This window comes from Rhagoletis zephyria, unplaced genomic scaffold (genome assembly GCF_001687245.7).
Source record: "Rhagoletis zephyria isolate East Lansing unplaced genomic scaffold, Rhagoletis_zephyria_1.1 Rzeph_scaffold_00231, whole genome shotgun sequence".
Classification (NCBI taxonomy): Eukaryota; Metazoa; Arthropoda; class Insecta; order Diptera; family Tephritidae; genus Rhagoletis; species Rhagoletis zephyria.
In genome coordinates, this window is record NW_016157315.1 from 94,640 (window position 1) to 113,568 (window position 18,929).

The window sequence follows — 18,929 nt, forward strand, 5'->3', positions numbered from 1 at the left end:
TGAGCGAGCTCTAAATATTTTGTGATTTCAAATTTAAAAAAAAAAAATAGGGTATACGTTTTCGATATAGAACAATCCTAGGGGGTAAATACATTAAAATTCCGACTTTACTTATTTTGAACCACCCTAATGTGCATGCACAGTTGGTGTTCCGGTGACCTCTAAAGTCATCTCGTAAACGAATGCTAACTTTTTTTTATTAAAAGAAATAAATTCATTATTTGGAATTACTAATATTTAAACACTTTCACTTTAGATAACCTATTTCGTATTTAGAAAAGTAACACTTTAATGCGAAAAATATGTATTTATGTATGTATTCACAATTAATGCGTTTATACATATCTGGTATAATTCTTGTGCAAATAGATACTTAAACATATATTTATAAGTGCATTAGGGTGTTCCTTAAAAAAAGAAATAAACATCTAAATTTTTTATGGTACACTCCTTTATTTTAAAATATCCTAATTTTTAACAATTTGAAAAAATGAAAATTGGTTAAAATTGCAAAAATTGTACAAATTGTACAAAGTTAGACTTGAAATCTGGTAAATTTGACATATTATACATATGAATTCATAAACACTCTCGCTTGTAGCTGCTCAGAGTCAAAATTTTGTCAAATTTTTGCCACAAAAAAAAATATTTTTTCAAACAATTTTTTTTTTTTAGTTCTGATATTTTCTTGGGTATCTTTATCTAAAATAAATTGGCGCGCCATACAACATTTGGATGTTGATATTTTTAAGGACCACCCACCCTAATGTACATACATAATCTTATCATTATTTTGGCACTTTGCTATTTCCTTTGGCAGATAAGAAGGTAATAGGCAACAATTTTAGACGCCACAAATCTTTTTATGCTGATTTCATTATGCTGATATGATTTGTTTGTGGTATTTCAGGTCCTGCATTATACATACATACATTTGTACGAGTGTGAAATCTTCTACAAACAAAAAAGTCGTGCTGAAAACTAGCACGCACCACTATTATGTGTGTAAGCATGTACTACACACTCAGAAAAAACATTCCTTAATGCTAGGAAAAAAGTATATTATTTTGAAATATTTTATGTTATATTACTTTGAAATGGCTCCAAAGACGACATGGCTGCCTTGATATGAGTAAACGATTTGACTCAGTTTAACACAATTCCTTAGTTTTCAGTACTATTTTCTTTCTTCTTAGGAAAAATTAACTTGCCATGCAAGGAATAAGTATGTCATTTTGCTCGGGGCGCTCAAACAGTCGCAATGGCTGACAGAGCAAAGCTGTGGAGTGCTAGTCGAGAGATGCAAGGTTTGAGTCCCAGGGCAGGAATTATATTTAAAAAAAATTTTTTTGTAATTTTTTAAATTGTGTTAAAAAAAAATCTCTAATTTATTTTTTATGGTATGTATTTATTTAGATTTTACCATATATGAAATTAATTTTACAATTTTTAAAACAATTTTTCAGGCAAAAACAAAAAAATCTTACAAAAAACATTTTAATTCTCAAAATATTTTATTATTTTGGAACAATTGGCTTTTATTCTGCTACAAATATTTCTTACAAATTTAGTAAATTTTTCGTAATATTAAGGAAAAAACAATAACACTAAAACAAGGAAACTGGATTCTTGTTTTACGGAAATGCTTTTTTTCTGAGTGCATACATATAAATGTATGTATGACTGTAACTTATAATTCTATTTCGTTATTTTTGTACTAACTAATTATGTATTGGAGTACATATTATTGATTTTTAGCAATATTAAATTTCCTACTTCTTATCAGCAAAAAATATTTTTATGTACTTAGGTATGACGAGCCATTTATTTTGAAAGTGGCATAAGTGACTTCCTACCTCTGTGCTTAAAGGGTTGGACACTTCTAACTGAATGCAGCTGTCAATCGTTCTGTCGCCATCAACTAATGATGCAACTTTTTTACCTTTGGCTGATGGAGTTGAACGAATAACAGACTCAGGTAAACGATCACTGAAGTCAAACAGGGTGAAATGACTTATGCCACTTTCAAAATAGACGGCTCATATGCTATTCGCACCAATATGCTAACAAAAAAAAAAACATAAGTAAACAGCAAAAAGCAAAATGTAATAATGTGTGAAATACAAGTTCGTTTTAATTTCACATTTCTGTATATTTACGCTTAAACTAGAGATGCCGCTTTTAAATCGATTAAATCGAAGGTCGTTTAACCGAGCCCTTCCGATTCGATTTTTTGTTTTTTTAATTCCGATTCGATACGTGAATCGATCCAAAAAAAAATCGGCAATCGACACTGAAGCAAGTATTTTTTAAGCAAAAAACAAAACCGACTTCAGTTCTCATATAAAAATTTAAGATTATCGTTAATTTCTTCACGATGCAATGATCGTATTTAAACCAAATTAGTATGGGACCACATGTGAGGTACCACTTTTCCTTTAACAAAACAATTATAGAAATCGGTTAACGTGGGCCAAAGTTATGCGGTAACATACATAAAAAAAATATTCCGACGAATTGATAATTGCAGTTTTGTAGCCCATTCAATTTTAGTATAATAAAGTGGAAGCTTCAAGTGGCTGCAAAATATCGTTGATTTTTGGGGGTTTTTTTTTTGGTGTTAGGCATTTTATTGATATGAAAATTTTGTGGAGCATATTTTGTATGGCAGAAAATGCGCTACAAAACTGCATACTCAAATTTTTTCTAAAAAGGGTAATTATGGAGTGAAATATGCAGTTAGTGTATACAAAAAAAAAATGCTTTTGCCATTATTTGGCCTAATAACAATTTGTTGAGTATGAAAACAACATTTATTGAGCTATTGTATAAATTTATAATATATTTCTTAAAACAGCGGTTACTTTTAAAATAAATAAAAAAATGTCTCTTTTGTGACAAAAAAAAAATCTAAAAAAAATTATCATTTTCCTAAGTTGGGCTAAGAATTTAACTTAGACTAATTTCAGTATTAGTCATAAGGCCGTATTTTGTTTCTTTAAGGCCCAATTTCAGATGGCTTATTTAAGTAGAGATTGTTGATTAACTTCAAAAAATTCATTTTCAGATCATACATTCTATATGCACTTAAGTGGCTGGGTATTTACACATGAGATATGCAACCCTGTGTTGGTATCAAACAATCAAGATTGACAGATAGGTTGTTCTATCAATCTTGCCAAAGAACAATCAGCTGTTCAATACAAAATGTAAACAAACAAACAAATGCAAAAACAATTTCAAGGAGCAAACATGAGTGTTGCCACTTGTGTGACATATTTAAATAAAGTTGATCTGAAACCCAACGAAAGTTAAATGGCCTTTAAATAGCAATCCAAAATTAAATTTAAGTGCCGTTAAAATATTCATTTGAAAGTGGCCCTAAGCAAATTAAGTTAAGGGCATTTTTTGGCAAATAATATGAATCGATCTTAGGATATCGATTTATTTTTTGGCGATTTCTTCCTGCATCGATTATTTTTATTTCGATTCGAATCGATTTAAAACGCGATTTTTTTTTATTTCGATCTGGCATCTCTAGCTTAAACGTGACAGTACACATAAGTGTGTACATCCCATACATATGTATATACATATGAACAGTGCATTTGTTATAGAGTGATTAAATACAATATTGGCATATTTTAACTTGCACTGTGAACTGTTCACACGAATTTGCTCTCATATCAGCAATAAACAAAACGTATGTTTGTAAGCAAATACATACATACATACATACATATGTGCATACTCGCATTGAATTAACAAACGCGCAAGTTTTTTACCCCGTAGTCCAAGAAAATGGATGTACGTACATACATATGTATATTTTTATGTACACACATATGTATGTAATGAATTTGAATGATTCACATTTTACACGAATTTGTTTGATAATTGATAACTTGTACATTTATAAAATTTTCCCACATTCTGGGTAGTTCTGAACTATTTACCGGCGAATTCCCAAAGCTCACGCTGCTTTTTTTTTCTAGTTTTATTTGAATTAAAAAAATTAAATTACTTAATCAAAACTGTATGCGATGGTTTTTTTAATTATACAAATACAGGGAGTAAAATAACTTCCGCTTTATTTTTATTAATTTCTGATTTCATTTATAAACAAAAACAACAAAGATTATTTATGAGCAGCGAACGTATTTTTAGGACCTAAAACCCTTATAAAAAAGGCAAAATAAAATTGCGGAATAGGAAAAGACACTAAAAATCGCAAAAACAAAAAAAAAATGCTTCAAAAAATGGCACTAAAAACCGAAAAGATACATTTAGTTTAGAAATGTTTATTGTTACAAGAAAAACCAAAAAAAAATTAACTACACTCATGACAAAAAGTACTGGCGCACGTAATTTTTCGCAATATATGCAACATGTTTTATTTTAATAGTTTCCTCTAATTTTTATAAAAATATGGTTCATTCTAAAACAAAAAAAAAACACAATAATATAATTTCTAATCTTTGTGCAAAACTCAATAAGTTTTCAACTTATATTCGGAATTTTTAGATTTTTTTTTTGTTGAAGGTGTTTCGAATTTATTCCATACTACGTAAGTATTTTCGATTTTTTTTTTTTGTATGGAAGAAAATGCGTGGAAAAAATTACAAAAATCAATGAAAAGTAGCTGGGACTTCAAAATTGCACTTTATTATAATAAAATTTAGGGGGCCACAAAACTACATACTCAAAAAATCGGATTAAAAAGTCAAATATTTTGCATGAAAGTTTATTTATTTGCACAAAGTTTAGAAATTGCATTTTTGGTTGTAGTATGAAAAAATATCGGGAAAAACATTAAATTAAATAAATTCTCTATACCAAAACTTTTTGTAATGAGTGTAATTTAAACTTTTTCCCCTTGTTTTTTTTTTTTAATTTTTCGAATAACTCCAAAAGCGGTTTTAGAAAAAGGCGGAAAATCAAAAACCCTGATAGGAATGTAATTTTAATTTAATATCAATGCTAAATAGTTTTTTCTCTTTATCTAACATAAAGGGAAAAAGTTGATTTAATAAATTTGTAAATGTAAAACGCTTTCAAACTAATTTGGTGTAAATATTTAAGGTAAAATTAACTAATCAACCAAGTGAAATTTGAGTTGAAAACAGCGAACATCTTCAAGAATATTTTGTAGATAATCTTTTTTTTTTTAGTTTAATTTTTTAGACACCCTCGTTAAATTGAACTGGAATTTTTAAAACGATGGCAACCCTTTCTAAAGTATTTTCCAGATAAACTTTAATTAAACCCGCATTGAAAAATATTTTAGCAATAAAGCTTTCTTAAACCGCTCTCGTTTGACACTTATATTGAAATATTTCATGTCATTTGTTAATTAAGTTGCATTTGAATTTTGAAACATATGGCAACCGTCTGCAAAAATATTTTCGAAATGAAGTTTTGATTTTCATATAAAAAAAAATCGTTTAACTTATTAATTAAATTTGAATTTTTAAACATGTGGCAACCCTTTTCAAAAATATGTTCGAAATTACAAAAAAAAAACCTGGATCACAATAATAGCATCGAGAAATCGTCTTTTAAATGATGAACCCGCTTGAGATGATCCATGCGCAGGGCCAAAAAACATACCCTTTGTGGGAGGATGACATTAAATTAAATGGCTTAGTATGTAGGAAAATGACTAAATATTATCGTTTGTAGTTTCGTAACCTTGTATCCCATATTAGCCTCCCAAATAATTCGCCTTCTAACTTATTTATTCGTTCCTAATTCCATTTGAGTGTTTTGCGGACAGCCAGTCATCATTATTGACGTTTAAATTTCAGGATACCTTAAATGGTAGTTCAGGATATATAGGTGGAATAGAAGATATGCTTTCACTTGTTAGCAAACAAACTCGCCATAATTAAATATATTTTTCCTTGCATGTGATCAAATTTAAAATAAAAGAAGTTAAGGAAGTTGTTAACATGGCCTTTTAGTAAAGTCATTATACTTAAAGGCTTATGGCCCTTCCAATCGGCAAAGGAAACCCGAATGACATTAAGCTTTTAAAGTCTGCCAACAACCAACAACTCAACGACAAAGGACGATGACAACTCACATTTAAGCAGGTTATTATACCAAATGTGGTAGCACGTAGTATGTACATACATACATACATAGTTATTTGCGTAGAATGAGGGGGCTAAGCACTAAAAGCTAAATTTTTATTGAAAAGGGTGACTCGTGTCCAGCGGCTGTCTGCTGCGCCCCTCTTGCAATTCAATCGCCAAGCGAAATGTGCAAATGTTTGAAGTTTTCTTCTTTGTGCCTTTCTTTTTTTTTTTTTTGTGCATTCTGTGTAGCATTGTGGGACATGCTTTGCATTGTCGCATGCCAATCGCCCTCCCTTTCACGTGGCTGTCGCCGCAAACATCTCGTGACTTGGTATAAACGTACATACATACATACATATATACTACGTACTTTGACCATTGACCAACTCAACTCAACTCAAGCGCTAGCCATTGTGTCCACTTGCATTGTTGTCACTGGCGGCTGGCGGCTAGCGGCTGACGGCTGCCAACATATGGCTAGTAAGTGTGTGGGCAGCAATAATAACAAATGCAGTTGTTTGCGTGTATGTACATTGCACTTTGAGCGCCAAAGCGGCAAAATGTTGGAATGTGCAGCACAGTTTAGCCACTGCCAAGCACAAAGCGTTTGCAAATTTCTAAGGGGTTGCTTTTGGCTGCTTGTTGGACTCTTGATAGCCTTTGGCTCTGGGTTATTATCCTTTAATGTACACCGACTGTGTTGCAAAAAAAAATAGAAATAAAATCGACCGAAGAAATACAACCACAGCTTGGAGAAGGAAGGAATGCCGGCCCTAAACCTTTTGCTACTTCTCAAATTCACTTACGCACTTATTTGATTATTCTCCACTATGCCTTTGACATTTTGTTCTTTCGTGTCTTTTGAACTGCAACATTCTTGAAAAACCACAAAGTCGCGTATGGACGCAAATGGCTAAATTTTCTTCCTTATAGTAAAAAGTTTTTCTTTGATGGTTTCAATCTAATTTTAAACAATTATGGTTTTGCATGTGGTTCTTGTTGTTGTTTAGTAGTGTCTGTAGCACATGTTGCCGCTACTATTCAACTGATGGGCCACTGCTTGCCGCCGGATTTTTTATTGGTGGTAGCTGACAGTGTTGCATTGTTGCCTCGACCATCGCACAGTGGTATCAAACTGGAATTTACTGTTCAAAATAGTTCACAGCCTTCGTTTTGTAATGAAAGCTAATAAAATTTTAAAAGATTTGTCGAGTACATATTTTTAATTTTTATTGATTTTGAAGAAACTTGATTCTGCTCTTGCTTCAAATAACTGCTACATAATAAAAACTTTGTTTTGTTATTTATGGCCTTATAACAATTATATTCAAGAATTTTATTGAGCTTATTGAATATAATAAAAACTAGTTGAAAACCATAATAGGTTTCCCTCAAAATGAAAAAAATTCCACAAGTAAAAGTAAAATTTTAGTATAATAAAGTGCAAGTCTCAAGTGGATAAGAACTCGCTTCGATTTTTAATATCTTTTTTTTCTGACGGTACTAAAAACTCAGGTAAATTTTTTTTTTACATTTACACTTTTACTTGTGCTATTTGTTCCGTTTTGGGGAACCCTTTAATTGTGTTCAACTAGCTTTTTTTTTATTATTTAATTATTTTTTTACAAAAACAGTAAACTTGATTTTCTTCAAGCTGCTACTCTTCACTTTGCACTAAGTATTTTCATATAAACCGCTTTTAATTTTTTTTTAACGCTTTCACGTAATAAAAAAAAAAACATGGAATCGGACAAAAAATTATTTTGAATAGTAAATTCCAGTTTGGCCTCACTGTGCTTTTTTAACTGCCCGCTGCAGTTGCGGACTATTAAATTTTTCTTCTGCGTTCAAACAAATGCTTCGTTTTGATCTTTTCAATGCAGTTTCATACATTTGTGTATATCCACTTTGCCTTTGCATTCCATTTTTTCATCATTAATCGTCGTATTTCTTTATGGAAGATTAACAACATTTGTTGCTCATTTACCTTTGGGAATAATACTGTATATGACCATTAGGTTGCATCACTCAACGGTACTGCTTCCCATCGAAAATATAAAATTTATTACATTTTAAGACATCTGCCAAAATATTTGGTAAAAGAAATTAAGATTTACATGAGCTGCGACCATTTGAAAATACCTCCGAAAATCGAGTGGTTTGTAAATAAAATTAGTTTTTGAAAATGCTTTCTCTAAAAAATCACATCAGATGAAAAGTGTAAACTTAAAAGGTCTGCATAAAATGTTAAACAAAATTTTATCAACGGAATCAAAATAATGAGATTTTTAGTGGTATTTTCAAATCGTAAATCTTAGTTTTTTCCGAGATATTTTGACGGAAGTCTTAAATATAAATTTTATAATTCCAATGCAAACACCGCAACATTTTTTTTTGCTTGGTGATACACCCTTATGTACATAATATGTCTATATAAGTACATATTTGCATGCACAATTTATATCGCATGTGTTTGGTTAAACATAAATTATTAATTGGGCGAAAAATTTCACAATTTAAAGTATTCCCTTTTGCTATTAACTTCAGCTTATACGCAAAGCCCTTGGAGACTTTAAAGCGAGTAACATTTATGGATACATGAGAAGAATCCGTACTCACGTACATATGTACATATGTATGTATGTTTGTCTCTACTGAAGTAAAGAGCCACATGTTGTCAAAGCGTTGCAAATGTAGCAGATAAGTTTTGAACGCCCTACTTCTATAAAAGGCTTACAATATGTAGTCAAACCTGTGACACAACACCTAAGTAGATATGTAGTTGAGTAGTCAGTAGGATGACATGTGTCTGAGATAGCCTCGTACTCTCACTGGAAGTCTCTCTGTGTATGTCATGTGTTCCTAACCAATCCATGGTTTTTCTGGACTGCTTCCCAGGGAGATAAAAGGAAATCAACTTTTTATTCCTCATTAAGATCCATATCCCACTGCACCATAAATGCTAGGAGTTCCTTACTAGATTAATTACTTAGGACTCACTATAATGAGGATAGAACCATATAAAGTTTTACAAGATTTTCAATAGAGGGCGCCAGTACGAAGTTAAACCAAGAGGTATCGAACGGTGTGCCACTGTTTCCCAAATGCTCCTTCAACCGTACAAAGCGAAGTCGTAATTACATTGTCTGGTCAATGACGATGAAAAGTGGATTAATTACGACAATCCAAAACACCGTTAGGCGTATTTTAAGCACGGCGAACCGAGAGCATCGACGCTAAAACCAAATATCCATGGCAACAAGTTATTACTCTACCGGATGGGAAGTCCTAACCCAGCCATCTTATAGCCTAGACCATGCACCATCAGACTACCATTTGTTCTGGTCGATGCAGATTAATTCAGTTGAAGGTCCATAAGGTCTTAAGTTGGCTGGATACTTTTTGGTTTTCTAAGACGAGCAGTTTTATTGGCGCGGAATCCCTGCATTGCGAGAAAAGAGGGAAATGTTATTGCTGGCGATAGGCTATACTTTCAGTAAAATACATTGTACCAATTATGCAGGAAAAGTTTTAAAAATTTAATGACAAAAAAAAAATCTTTTTAAAACAATAAAATGTAAATAATAATAATAAAAAAATAAAGTAACTTTCTAAAAATTAGAAATATATTTATATACATACACTGACTCAAACAAATGACCACGTGTTGGTTTTTGTTTCAAGCTCATGTTTTACAAGATAATTTTTTTTTTAATATTTTTTTATAAAAATACCTTCCAAACTTTAACCAAAACCATATAAATCATAGTTTAAAACTTTGTAGAAAATTTGGAAAATTCAACAAATTTTCATCAAAATTTCAACTTTTTCATCTGAATCTTTAGAACATAATTTGGGTATGCAGTTTTATAGCCCATACAATTTTATGCAGTGAATGCAAGTTTCAGACCGCTAACAAAATCCCGTTGATTTTCGATATTTTTTTATTTTTTTTTTTTTGTGGCGGATCTTTAACTTTTTCAATATAGTCAAGAATTTCTTATTAAATAAAGTGCGGGAGACCGTTAGCAACAACATTTCAAAAAATCAATGCCAGTATTTGTAAATTGCACTTTTATTGTTTTAAAAAGAAAAATATATTTATTTATTTCATTTAATTTTTAGTATCCTATTGTATTGTTTTCTTTAATCTTAATTTTGTCTTCTTTTATTCAATATTTTAATTTTTAGATTTTGTTTTAATCTTAATTTTCGTTTAAATTAAAGTACTATTTTCTTGCTTTTTGTTTAAATTTTTTTTTTCCTAATTTAATTTTCAGATTTTATTGTTTTAAAACGGTATTGTTCTTTTTTTTAATTTCATTTAAGTTTTAGAAACTTGATTTATTTTTGCTTTCTCTAGTAAATTTTTTATTTAGTTTTAATTTTCTTTTAATTTTTAAACTTATTTGAAAAAGAAAAATATTTTTTTTTTAACTCATTTAATTTATAAAAATATTTTTGTTTATTAGTTTAAATAAAGTGCGGGAGACCGTTAGCAACAACATTTCAAAAAATCAGTGCCAGTATTTGTAAATTGCACTTTTATTGTTTTAAAAAGAAAAATACATTTATTTTATTTCATTTTATTTTATTGTCATATTTTAATCTCTTTTATATTTAATTTTGTCTTTTTTAAATTTAATATTCTTTTAATTTTTAGATTTTTTTTAAATACAATATTTTGTTAATTACATACCTATGTACTATTTTCCTTTATGATTTAAATGGTTTCTTTTCCTAATTTAATTTTTAGATGTTATTGTTTACAAGGATAATTTTTTTAAATTCCATTGAAGTTTTCAGAAACTTAATTTATTTTTCCTTTCCCTAGTAAGCTTTTTATTTTAGTTTAACTTCTAGATTTTATTGTTTGAAAAAAAAAGATATTTTATTTAAACTCATTTAATTTATAAAAATCTTGTTATTTATTAGGTTTTATTCTTTTAAAAAGAAAAATATATTTGTTTTCTCTCTTATTTTTAATTTTGTCTTTTTTTAATCTAATATTCTTTTAATTTTTAGATTTTGTTTTAAAATTTAAATTTTTTGTTAATTACATATGTACTATTTTCTTTTTTTGATTTAATTGTTTTCTTGTTCTAATTTAATTTTTAGATTTTATTGTTATAAAAAGAAACAGGTTTTTTAATTTTATTAAATTTTTGAAAATATTTTTATTTATGTTTGCTTAATTTTCTTATTATTATTTTATTCGTTTTTATTGTTTTAAAAAGAAAGATATAGATTTTTTTGAAATTAAATTTAAATTTAGAATCTCCTCTGCTTCCACGTAAGGGGAGCCTGATAAGACCTCAACATTCTCTTTCCCATTAAACTTAGTACTTTGTGCCTATCCTGGTTGAAACTATTTCATAATTGCCCACCTTAATGTATGTACTTACATACTTTTCTCATGCCATAAAACGCCATTTGTCTTACCACATTTGAACACAATGCCATTAACGTTTTGTTTGTTTGCCTTCACGCGTTTTCTTTTAATTCTAACTGCATGTGTGCTCTATCGCTGGTGCATTGTGTGCAATGCATTGCATTTGGCTTACAAATGGCCTATGTAAACTTCCTGTATGAGTGCAATTGTTGTTAATACCTATGAGATTTTTTATTTTCATTTGTCTTATTTTGGGTTATTGTGTTCTTTCCTCGTTTAACTTGAGTGCATGCTTTTCTTTCACCACTTATTTGTATTACTGCTAAGAAAAGTGATTGACGGAACGCAAAAGATCGCCGCTTGCTATGGATATTGATATGATTACGATTGATCGCTTTCGGTCAGAAATTTTTATTTTTATTTTTTTTCTACCAGTTTTCGTTCACATACGAAACATATGCAATGCTGCTTTTTTTTTTTAGTTTGTAGCAGATTAAATGGCAGCAGTCATTCAGTCTGTCAGTCAGGTAGCCAATGCAGTCTTGTTTTTTATGTTTTGTCGCCTCCAGCCACATTTAAATGTGGCATGAAGAGAAAACCTTTAAAGAAACACTAAGAGAAGCAGACATGTGTGGAATGAGGTCTTCGAAAATTATTTATATATAATTAAGTGTAATAGTCCAAAGAGACTACATACATCGGCGAGAAAAATGTAGCGCACACCTGCAGATGCTCCTTTTAAGTGTCGTCCAGCATATCTCCTCTTACCAAGAATTTTAGTAGCATACCGGCAGTGACTTCTCATGTTTGCTCTGAAAATCTGTATCTGTGAGTAATAGGGTGGTTCCCTTACCCGTTAATTGTTGTCGTTTGCTTGTTTGTGAAAAGGTCGACTTATGTCCATTCGAATTTAAATAATCGTGTAGATATTTCAGCTGAGTGGTTGGGTGGCGAACTTTGATTTGAAATGCCGGACCATCATGTACGTTATCGACTTATCGTTTGGGATAAACTGTCATGACCAAATTCGCTGGTAGAAGTATTTAAGAGTCATTTGCAGTCCGACAATCAAAGCTTGGATGCTCCCTCAAAATCGTTCCATTGACGGAATAAATATTTTTTGGGACCCCCCTACGTGAAACAAGTCTTGAAAACGTCTCTAGAAAAATGGTGGTCTACAAGCTGATCGAAAAATATGTATATTTAAAATTATTAAAACTAGATATAACATTTGTATGGCAAGATTTTTCTTTAAGGCGACAAACCCCTAGAAATGGGCGTGGCAATTGCAGGACTAAAATTAGCAAAACCGCAGATTTTATTGCGGATTTCGGCAGAACATCGCTTCGTTAAAAATATTTGTTCCACAACTTTTTCAATCCATATAGATATTCTGGCGAAATCCATAATAAAGTCTAAATTTTTCAACTTTGGTTTTAAAATAGCCACGCCCATTTCTAGAATATTCTTTAATTGAAAAAGTTGTGAAATAAATGTTGTTAACGATTCGATATTCTGCCGAAATCCGTTTCAAGTTGCTAAAAAATCCCGTTGATTTTTGATACTTTTTTTTGCTGACGGTCTCACGCTTTTTATTCCATACAAAATTTGTTGGATTTTTTTTTTGTATATGGAAGAAAAAGTGTGACCGTCAGCAAAAAAAAAATATGAAAAAGCAAAACAAAATTTGCACTTTAATATACTGAAATTTTTTCTAAAAATTCGGATGATTTTTTTCAGATAATGAGCTATACTTTCATAAAAAAAAATTAAGAATTAATAAACAAAAGTAAAATAATGAAATTTTGTCAGAATGTTGCATTCCTATTTATTTTCACGCCACTGTAGCTTAGACAACATTGTATCATCTTAATGCTTCTTCTTCTATTCAGCTAATTTATCGGCACTACCTACATATATACATACATAGCGCACGCCGTCTTCAAAATAGTCACAGCTCAAAATAATACGTTTGTCAGAAAATAAAAAAATGAAAATGAAACATGATAATCATATGGACAGGGGCGGCCCTCTTAGCGTTTTTTTTTTTAAATTATAACAAAAATTTGCTCCAGCTTTTGCTGAAATGTAATTAAAAGCTCTGTGCGCATTTTTAGCGCATAATTTCAAAAATTGCCAAATTTTGAGTTGTGACTTTTTTAAAAACAGTGTGCGATATGTATGCCAGTTTGTCGTATGTATGTTTATTACATCGCATTACCACTCCTCAGATGGTTTCTTTATAATACTTCAGAATACCTCACAACCCACCTCGCACTCATTCCCGCTTTTTGCGGTCTGCTCATTTCCTATTTTTATAATACATTAACTTTTTATGCTCTTCCTTATTTGTTCATCTGAATTTTACTGCATTTACTGTCATTTCTACGCACTCTTATTAGTCACATTCTCATGTTTATGCCTCATCTGTCTGCAACTCCATAGGTGGCGAACGTGGGGAGCTGAGAATAGCTGAGAGAGTTGGATAGCCAGCCGCCCTTAGGGGCCAGTATATTAGCAACATATGTTGTTTGCATTGTTCACAGCTAGCATGCAACCGCAACAATAACAACAAAACACCAAGAGCTTTTTATGTTATTTGTTTTTTCTTTTTCAACTAGCTCTTGCTTGCTTGCTTGCTGCTGCGCCGCTGTCGATTGCAGCGGAAATGGAAAATGGCAAGCAGCAGCAGCAGTAGCAGCTATAATTTTTATGATTTCATTTTACGGTATTAGTTGCCACATATAGAATGTGCATATGTATTTTTATGTGTATATGCTTGCAACCAAATGTGCAACCAGGCTGCCAGCAAATAACTCAGCCAACTAAACAGTAGCTGTGAATGTTGCATGCGGCCAGCCAGCAACATTGTTGTTTTATGACATAAGATTACTGCAACAAAAGAGAGATAAACATCTTGAAAAAATATGATCCTTTTATTATTTTTCTCGAAATTGCCTAAAAATTTGTGTGATTAGCGGTATTAGTAGAGTGTGTGCACATAAATATAACCTACATGTTCTTTGTATAGTTTGTCCAATAATTTTGTACCAGTAATTTGCTTTTAATGAGTTTGAATTTATTCCTTTCATTGGCTAAGTATAGTGATAAAAAAAGGAATGTCGACTGACAATTCTGGCTAAGATATGTGCATAGTTGCAATTTGCGAGTCATTTGTAAGGTAATTGAAAGACAGTAGGCAAGATAGTTTGAAAGATTTTGTTTATTCTGGCACGAAAGTCTGACAAAAAAAAAGCTCCCTTGCTAACTTACATGGTGAAAAGCACTTTTGACATAAAGCACTTGCGCATGTTCCAAATGGTGATGAATGTATGTACATATATCATATTGCTAGCGCTGCACAGTGGGACCTCCCCATATAAGCTGCGGCCAAAAGTAGTAGTCGTACTAGAAATTCGCCGAAATTTCGTATATACGCTATTCGGCACTTAGGAATGAAGAAATTGGAAAATTATAAAATTCAACGCGCTACCACGCCCACAGCTCTTGTGGGCGGAAATAGTAAATGTTATCCGATTTTGATAAAATTCAGTGCATGTGCTGGTGTTAACGCGAAAATCATAAATCTGAAACAACATTAAAATTGGTTTACATTATCGTCCACCAATTCTAGAATAATAGGCGCAAATTAAAAAAAAAAATCATTTTTATGAAATTCGGTGTGCTCTGCTCGTTTAAGCCAAAATTTTCCAACTTGGAAGATAATTAATAGTTTCTTATTATCACGTCCACCTCCTGCACAACTTTTTTGGCTCCACGTACTTAATTATATGGGGTTCGCAGAAAATTAATAGATACATTTATTTTATTTCTAAAAAAAAATGAAGAATAGAAGCTGAACTCGCAGTTCCTCGCAGCTGAAACTATTTGAGATATGACGCCAACATTTAATGTTTACTTGTCCTAAGTATAATTACATAGCTTGCTTCCTTGGTCCTAGGCGGCCTATCTTTTTTTTATAATTTTTGGACTTTTTGGTTAAAAAAAAATTATATTTCTATTTAGTAATTAATTAATTATCATTTTAATTTCATATAATTTTTTGGAACTGATTTTATTTTTTTATTTGGCGAATCGAATATTATTTTTTCTTTTTTTAATTTAATTTCTGTTAATTTTTAGCCATTATTGTTTTGAAAAGCAAAATATATACTTACTTTTTTATTTAATTAAATTTTTTATTTAAATATTTTTCCTTGTTTTTAATTTAACTTCTTTTCAATTAAATTTTTTTTTTTTTGGGGGGGGGGGGGGGGGGGNGAACTCCGCTTTACGTCGGCCCCCAAACCGATTATTATTAATATCGCCTTCTGCAGCAGTGCCAGAGCTCCACATGTTACTTGGGCTGAAGGTGATTTTTGGCGTCTCCATATGAGCAAGTCTTGGTTTTTGTTGTGATCACAGGATGATTTCTCTGCGAAGCAAACTCGATTCATTTCCCCAGTGATTGTCGCAACCTTTTTGGCAGATATCCAGAGCTCGCATACTAGCGACCAAGGCACCCCCTGGCCATATATCCATCGGTTAGGATTATTTGTGGAGAGCTAATTGCAGCGCAGTCAGCCGACTGAGCATTGGTCATTGTGCATAATTACAAGTGACAAATGTTCTTCTTCTGCCTGGAAACCGCCTGGAAGCTACCTGGAAAGTACCTGTCAAAATGTATAACTATCCTGCCAAAATGTTAGACCGGGTGTTTAAAGTGATGTAAAAAAGGCAAAAGTTATTAAAATAAAGTAAAAAAATTGGCAAAATATGGTTTTAGTTAAATGGATTCCTGCATTTATATGCCATTTTAGTATTTTAAAGCGTTTTGGTCAATAACTATTACACTTAATAGAACTTTTTTGCTGTTTTTGTCAGAGTGTGTTTAAAGTTTTTTTATAGATATTAGTGTAACCCTGTAGCAAATAAAATCAGGTGATCTCAGCTGTGGGGCATTTCTGCAAAACATCTGATTCTTTTTTCACTTGTAAGTATGCACAATGGCATTGGTATAGACCAAAGTTCGAGACAATTAGCTAGACCGACTCTTAACAATGTACCGCCTCCTCGGATTCCTCTCTCATCTGCCTGGCTACCATCAGACAGAGATGGCCATTGCTATAATCAAAAGTGAAGAACGGCCATGTCCTCTCAGCTCACGGCCTACATTCATCATATGTTTATTAAGGTGGTTCTTAAAAAATATCAACGTCATGTAGCACCCCTTTATTTTGTTCTACGTGCCAAATGAAGACTTCTACAAAAATCTTAAAATTAAAACCAAATTAGGGGTCCTCGGCTTTGAAAAAATTTAACTTTTTGAATCGAAAAAGTTCATCAAAATTTTGATTTTGACCTGCGAGTTTATGAATTTGTTGAACAATTTGTTATTTTACCAGATTCCAAGTAAACATTTTTTCATATTTTTCCAATTCAAAAGAAATTTAATTTTTTCAAAACCGTGGGATCTAAAGATTTGTTCAAAATTTTGAAATTTTCCTGAATGTTTTTATTTTGCACGTAGAAAAAAATGGTGCCACATATAAAATTCAGATGTTGCTATTGTAAGGACCACCCTAATATTTATGTACACTGGTTTATAAAATAATAATTGAAATCTTGATTATAAATGAAAAATTTATAAAAATAATATAAAATGTTGGTGATATTTTGCCTATATACCGTTATGAACACCATAATGACTTCTCTCTTAATGATGAACTAAATGACCAATGTTTAAATGTACAGATTTGAAGGGTCTTCAAATTGGCATTTCACTCAAAGGTGCTGTGTATTTAATATCTATCGCAACTTTTAATAAAACATTTCCGCTTCCTATTCACAAATTTCTCAAAACAAACTAACAAAATTTCATTTTCCTTTATATTTGTAGCAAAAAACTGAGCTGAGTCCACCCGCACATCAAACACACAACACCGACGCGAATAGTGGCGCGCAAAGCGGGAGCAACGGCAGTGGCGGTGCTAGCAATAACAGCCTCAACTCCGCCTCATCAGGTATAACATCCGCTTCAATATCCGCCTCAATCGCCTCTTCAACGGCTGCAGCAACACTCTCCTCCTCCACCACCGCCTCGCACAAATACGCGCTATCATCATCAGATGCTAAAAGTGCTGGCGCAACCAATCTAAGCACCAGCAATGTCATCTCGTCCGCGCCGAGTGCGCACAAATCCGGCTCCGGCAGTGGCGGCGGCGGCGGCAGCAACAGTAACAACAACAATAACGGTGGCAATGTAACCAACCAAATGGGTAGCGGTGGCAACAGTTACACTAACGCCAAGGAACAACATCATCGCGATGACCGTTATACGTCACAAGCGCAAGCGAATTGTGGGGCGAATACTGCCGCCGCAGCCGCCAACGCAGCTAACGCGGCAGCCAATGCGCCCAGCCTATACGTATCTGTGCCACTATCCACCGCCAATGTGCCTGGAATCAATTTACCAACAAATAGCGTAGCGGGTGGTGCGACAGGTGAGCGTTGGCATGCCAAATTTGTATTCGATTCCGGCACAAATTGTACAGTTTTTTAATGAATGTTTTTTACGTGCCCATTTCATTTTAGATCACCATGCGCCACCCTCGCAATCAACGCGTGCCGCAGCGGCAGCAATCAGCCAGCAGCAGCAGCAGCAACAACATCAAGGCGGTGGTGCTACATCGATTTCCATGAGCGGCAGCATGTTAGGTGCGCATGCGAATGCCTCGTCAACGCCACTGGGTGGCGTCGGTAGCATCGGCGGTGGTAGTGGCAGTGGTAGTGGACTGCTGGAGCGACAATCACCACGGCATCATCATCAACCGCCAGCGCTTTCCGAGCATCATAGCAATAGTAATAGTAGTTACTTTGCTAACTCGCCCGCTGGCATGTCGGCCGCAACGCATAGCAGCGTCATACATCAGAGCGGTAAATCGCCATCGGGTGGTAGCATGATGCTGAGTGCGACCAGCAATCCCAATTTGATGGCCACTACAACGGATACTGGCAGCCTGAAAATTAGTTATGAGAAGCAAACAACGCGTGTCAGTCAATTGCAAGAGCAGGAAACAGCACCAGTGCGAAGGAGCAGGTGAGTGTGATCGAAAACAAGGACGAACAAGTGTTGCTTTATTTTTTGTTTTGTTGCTGTGCTTCTGTTTAAACGTATCCGCTTTTTTGTTGCTCATGATTGAAGAACACACGAAACACTCATAAACCAAGCACTCCACCACCACCCAAAAGCTGTGTTGCATGTTTGCCCAAAAATCCTCAATTGTACTCACATCTAAGCGCTGCATGCAATTAAAAGAAATGTGTTTTTGGTATTAAATAATTAAATGAAAAGTTGCTTGTTTATTTTATTTTAATATGCTTTAACCGTTACTTCTTAAAAATTTAAGTTCTTTTGCTGCTGTTGTTGTTCGCGCTCAGTATCGAATTCGACGGCT

At 32.7% G+C, this 18,929-nt stretch overlaps 1 protein-coding gene across 7 annotated transcripts in view; it reads left to right on the forward strand.

Annotated features, from left to right (window-relative positions):
- LOC108358277 (protein AF-17-like) overlaps positions 1–18,929 on the forward strand; it is a 95,000-nt gene that overhangs the window by 60,468 nt on the left and 15,603 nt on the right. For 6 of the 7 annotated variants that reach the window (XM_017609499.1, XM_017609496.1, XM_017609502.1 and 3 more), the window contains 2 exons: positions 17,372–17,975; positions 18,067–18,571. In XM_017609499.1, coding sequence (XP_017464988.1) covers positions 17,372–17,975; positions 18,067–18,571 — 1,109 coding nt within the window. The remainder of the gene's footprint in view (positions 1–17,371; positions 17,976–18,066; positions 18,572–18,929) is intronic. The other variant, XM_017609500.1, reaches the window with a different exon arrangement.